The sequence below is a fragment of the Tenrec ecaudatus genome, chromosome 15 (assembly GCF_050624435.1).
Source record: "Tenrec ecaudatus isolate mTenEca1 chromosome 15, mTenEca1.hap1, whole genome shotgun sequence".
Lineage (NCBI taxonomy): Eukaryota > Metazoa > Chordata > Mammalia > Afrosoricida > Tenrecidae > Tenrec > Tenrec ecaudatus.
Genome location: NC_134544.1, coordinates 83,905,048 through 83,910,565, shown reverse-complemented (window position 1 = coordinate 83,910,565; position 5,518 = coordinate 83,905,048). Strand labels below are relative to the sequence as shown.

General features: G+C 43.1%; 1 protein-coding gene across 1 annotated transcript; it reads left to right on the top strand.

The window, feature by feature from the left end:
* The first annotated feature begins 1,638 nt into the window (after positions 1-1,638).
* LOC142427814 (large ribosomal subunit protein eL24-like) lies at positions 1,639-2,155 on the top strand. Its single transcript, XM_075532934.1, has one exon. It carries the CDS (start codon positions 1,650-1,652, stop codon positions 2,121-2,123), a length of 474 nt encoding a protein of 157 aa, XP_075389049.1. The 5' UTR covers positions 1,639-1,649; the 3' UTR covers positions 2,124-2,155.
* Positions 2,156-5,518: the final 3,363 nt, after the last annotated feature.

Below are 5,518 nucleotides of genomic sequence, written 5' to 3'. Positions count from 1 at the left end.
ATGTCTGATACCAGTCTGTAAATTCCACTTCAGACTTCACGCAGCACATGCAACAACACTGAGGGCAAGCAAATCACGGGCTAGTGGGTGGAAGGTCTTGTGGATCCAGTGGCATTGAAAGCATCTTAGTGCTGTCATGGGTCTCCATGTGGCTCCTCCAGCTCTAAGGCTCTGGTTGCCATTTGCATAGCTCCATGTGGCTTGTCAACAGGAATACCTGGCAGGGAGAGAGTGTGTCTGGCCTCCAGTGAGCTATTTATCTCCTATGTACCTCCAAATGAGGTTATCAAGCTGTGACCTGATTGACAGGCTAGACTTCAATCTTTTGCAAGTTGACAGGAGATCGTGTAACTGTCACAGTCAGAATATCTTTCAAGCAGACTCTGGAGTCTGTGGGGGGTGATGTTAAGGACTCAACTAATGGCTGTAAAGTTGGTGCTTTGAAACTTGGTGTCATTTATTCAAGTATAGTATATTGAAAAAGGTTGCTTTTCACCCAAACTAAAATTCTGCTAACACTGATCATTTCCAACTCAAAATAACCCTATAGGACAGACTAGAACTTCTTTAAGATTTCCAAGCCTGTACTTCCTTATGAGATTATGCTACCACAAATTTCGCCCACAGAGCAGTTGGTGGGTTTGAAAGATTGTTCATTTAACAGCTGGGCAAGTCACCACTACCACCAGGGTTGGTAGTTCAACCAATCCATCCAGGTGACATTTTAAAAATATATTCTGTCAAATAATCATAGTTTAAAATTATGTATTTCAGAAAGCCTTGCTGTTTTTCTTCCTGACTCTTACCCTAGATCAGGGGTCAGTAAATTTCTGTTTGGAAAAGGCCTGAAAACCGTAATTTATTATTCCATTGGTCATATCAGCGGCCCTCAAAATATGGCCTGTGGGCCACATGCGGCCCACTGAGGACATTTATCCAGCCCACCTTGTCTTTTTTTGCAGCCTGTCGGAGCCAGCTGATGAGTCTAACAGTCCTGAAAGGGGGAGTGAGGATTAAGGGAAAAAAGAGAGACAGAAAGGATTGGGAGGACAACAATCTGATAGACTGAAACACTGAAGTTTATTCTACACACTCCTTAGATCCATGCAGAAACAACCCGGGGTTAATGATCTCATTGTTAAGCAAGCACATTTGATACACATAGCAACTCTATCTTCTGCCAAGCCAGACATCCTTGAGAAAATTAAACCACCTGTTTTTTCCCAGACCTTTCATATACTTTCTTGTCCTTGACAGTCTGTTCAAAACGTAAAGTCACAGAAGAAATCAGCAAACACTGACAAGTAGGTCATGAGATTGCTCAGCCCTTTGAAGGCTGAGTCTTAATGGCCTTCAACAGCAGCCTCTGCGTGTTCTGCTTAACAGCTGACTAGTCCCGGGCCCTCTGCACATGTGTGGAATGTGAGTTGCACTCTCCGACTCCCCTCCTCTCTGTCTCTACTCCTCCTCTCAGTCTCCAGTGTGATCTGATTGGATGAGTCATGAGCTTGCCTGTGCAGAGCCTGCTGCTGCTTGAGGACCAAGGTAAGAACAAGTTAGGATTTTTTTTTTTTAACTTAGGAGATCTTTTTAAAAATTTTATTTTGCGTCCTCTTCGCCGTCTTCCCCGGGCCTCTGCTGCCGCAGCCATGAAGGTCGAGCTGTGCAGCTTCAGCGGCTACAAGATTTACCCCGGGCACGGGCGGTGCTACGCCAGGACCGATGGAAAGGTTTTCCAGTTCCTGAATGCAAAATGCGAGTCGGCATTCCTTTCCAAGAGGATCCCTCGGCAGATCAACTGGACTGTCCTGTACAGGAGGAAGCACAAGAAGGGGCAGTCAGAAGAAATTCAAAAGAAAAGAACCCGCCGTGCAGTCAAATTCCAGAGGGCCATCACTGGTGCGTCTCTTGCTGATATTATGGCCAAGAGGAATCAGAAGCCTGAGGTTAGAAAGGCCCAGCGAGAACAGGCCATCAGAGCTGCCAAGGAAGCAAAAAAGGCAAAGCAAGCTTCTAAAAAGACAGCAATGGCTGCTACTAAGGCCCCCACCAAGGCAGCACCTAAGCAAAAGATTGTGAAGCCCGTGAAAGTGTCCGCTCCCCGGGTTGGTGGAAAACGCTAAGTCGGCAGCAGAGACTTTCTAATAAAGATGCAACTATATAAAAAAAAAAATTTTATTTTGCAGTTAGTAGGGCCTTTCCCCCCCCCCCCCCGAAGTTAGGAGGTCTTTTTTTTTAAGTTGGTTAGTTCGTTTGGGGGTGGTTTCTAGGGGGGCTGCCTCACCGTCATAATGCAAATAGTCAGTGCTCAGTGCTAATGCAGATTGTCAGTGCTCAGAGGTAATGCAAATGATCAGCAGTCAGTGTTATTGGTTGGGGGCCCCAAACTGGTAATCTGCGTAGTACCCCATGGGAACTTAATCTGGCTCTGCAGACAGCAGAGGAGTAGGAAACCTAATTAATTGGGAGTGAGTGCATTTATATTCTGATTGCTAGTCGCTTGTGTATGATGGTATATGTTGTGTGCTGTGTAAGCCCCGAGCCCCGGTTCACACTGTTGCAGTATCTGAGCAGTGCAGGTTCAGCCATATGCTTGTATGGCTGAGCTCACATTAGATTCACAAGATAAAAGGCAGCCGTGCCTTCTTTTTTCCTGCAATGGAATCTGACTATGGGTCTTCTCACCTATGCGATCAGATTCCTGTGCAAGTTCACAGATCACAGTGCGGATCACACAGGGTAGTGTGAACTCGAAAGGTGGTAGAGGAACCGGCTCTGTACACCTGCCGCTTCCCAAACCGCATCAATGTGAAACTGAGGTAGAAGCAGAGTTCCACCAATATGGGCACTGGTGAGGCTGAACTGATGTGGACTGGCAAGGCTGCATTGATGGACACTGATCAGACTGCATTGATGGGCATTGATCAGACTGTATTAATAGTGCAGTCTACATGTCTCTGGGCAAAGTTATTACTGGTATATTGTTTTTGTAGTGCTGCATATATATGTTGGTATTTTATTCATCGCAATTTGGAATCCCTAGAAAACAATTATATCAAGAAAGAAAATTTGACTCAGTGCCGGATATTCAAAGAACAGTGGGCTTATGATTACTTTTTCATGCAGTACAAGAAAAGAGCTGTGTGTTTGATATGCCAGAATATAGTGTCTGTGTTCACAGAATACAATTTGCGTTTTCACTATCAAACTCAACATAAAGATAAATATGTTTGCTTGGTTGGACAAGTGAGAAAAGATAAAATTTTAAAACTGAAAAATTACATTGACAACTCAGCAAAATACTTTTGTGAAGCAGAGGCAGCTAAATATTTCATCACTGCGAGCAAGTTTTCAAGTTGCCAAGCTAATCGCATGCACTGGTAGACCATTCGTGGAGGGAGAATTTGTTAAAGAATGCCTTCTTTCTGTTTCCCAAGAGATGTGTCCAGAGAAGGCCAATTAATTTAGTACAGTGAGTCTTTCAGGACCTGCAATTACACAAAGGATTGAAGAAATGGGAGACAATTTTCATCAGCATTTGCAAAACTCCGGAAAAAATGTTCCTATTTTTCCTTGGCACTCGATGAAAGTAATGATGTTCGTGATTCTACAAAACTTCTGATTTTTATTCGCGAGACGAATGACTATTTTGAAGTCATGAAGAGCTTGCTGCACTGCAAAGCATCAAAGGAACAACTACAGGAGAATATATCTATGAAAAGGTTTGCCAAACTGAATGGGTTGGAGCTGGACTGGGCTAAACTAGCCAGTGTGACAACTGATGGTGCTCCTAGCATGGTGACATCTAAGAAAGGAGTAATTGCTACAATTAACCCAGACATGGACAAACATAACTATTCTCATCCAATAGCCATACACTGCCTCATACACAGCAAGCGCTGTGTAGTAAATCACTGAAGTGGGAGTCTGTTAGGAAAATTGTGGTATATTGTGTTAACTCCATTAGAGCTAATGTACTAAACCACAGACAACTTCAGGAATTTTGGTCTGAGCTAAATGTTGCCTATGAAGATGATCTGTACCACACAGAAGTCCATTGACTGAATCGAGGGAAAGTTTTGAAACATTTCTATGACTTACTTCCACAGATTACAGCTTTTCTGCTTTCAAAAAACAAAGAAGTACCGGAGCTCAATGATGCATTGCCTTTCTGACAGATGTAAAAGAGCTACTCAGCAGTTTCCATGTGTAACTTCAAGGAAAGGGGAAGCTCATCTGTGATATGAAATCACCTGTGAAAGCTTTTGAAGTAAAATTAGAGCTCATCAAACAAGTGAAGAAGGAAAATTTCTGCCATCTCCCCAAAACTCAAAACCATTAGCGGAAAACCCATTGGTTGCATTCCCAAACAAAACATGCGGATTCACTGGAAAAGTTGCAAAAGAAGTTCCAATTTAGATTTAAAGAGCTTCATCTTCATGAACAGGACATACTGCTTTGCCGTAACCCGTTTTCTGTTGATATTGAAAAAGTGGATACTATTTACCAAAGGGAACTGGCTGAACTGCAGAATTGTGACTCTCTTAAAGATGCATTCAAGTCAAGCAACCTTCCTAATTTCTGTGCAGCTCCCCCTCTGAGACTTATCCTAATGCCAGGAACCATGCACTCACAATGACAACCATCTCTGGCAGCACTTATGTCTGTGAACAGACTTTTTCCAGAATGAAACATCTGAAATCTCCAATCAGATCTAGACTAACTGATGCACACTTGCCTCACTTGTTAGGACTAGCAGTGACAAATATGGAACCGGACATGACCATCTCATTAGCAAAAAGCAGGCCCATAGTTCCCATTGAAATACTGGTAAGTTTATTGATTTAACTTTACTTGTTCTTCATTTTAGATACTGTATTTGTTCTCATTTTGTTTTTTCACTTCAACATAAGATATGTGCACTGTGCATAGGAATTTGTTCATATTTTTTTTTAAACTATACTCTGGCCCAACAGTCTGAGGGACAGTGAACTGGCCCCCTGTTTTGAAAGTTTGAGGACCCCTGGTTTAGGAGAACACTTCTAGCTTTTATACGGTAATTTCAAATTGGAGGGTGCTGCCTCAGTGGTCAATCAGCTCTCTAATTATTGACTTGATTTGTCTTTGTTTCTCATATCTCATTCCATTCAGTTTTATCTGGGATGCTGCTCTGGGTCAAAATTATCTTTGGTACAGTCTAGTGCAAGATGTTTACGGGGGCCTGGCTTCATGATTAAGGTGTTACAGAGTCTTCTTTCACGGGGTCCTTTGGTTATCCCCTTAGCAGGCAGCGCAGAGGTCGCTTGCTGTCCTTGTCAATGAGGACATAAAACCACTCATAAGGGTCTGTAATTTTCTAAGAACAATTTAACTGTTCTCCCTCATAGTTGGGTTTTAGATGCCCAATGCCCTAACCATGGTGCTGCCTCGGTTTCTATGAGCTAATAGTCATCATGAAAAGAAAAGCCACCCGGGGTTGCTTCTGCTTCCTAAGAGGGGATTCTGACTCCATGTGACC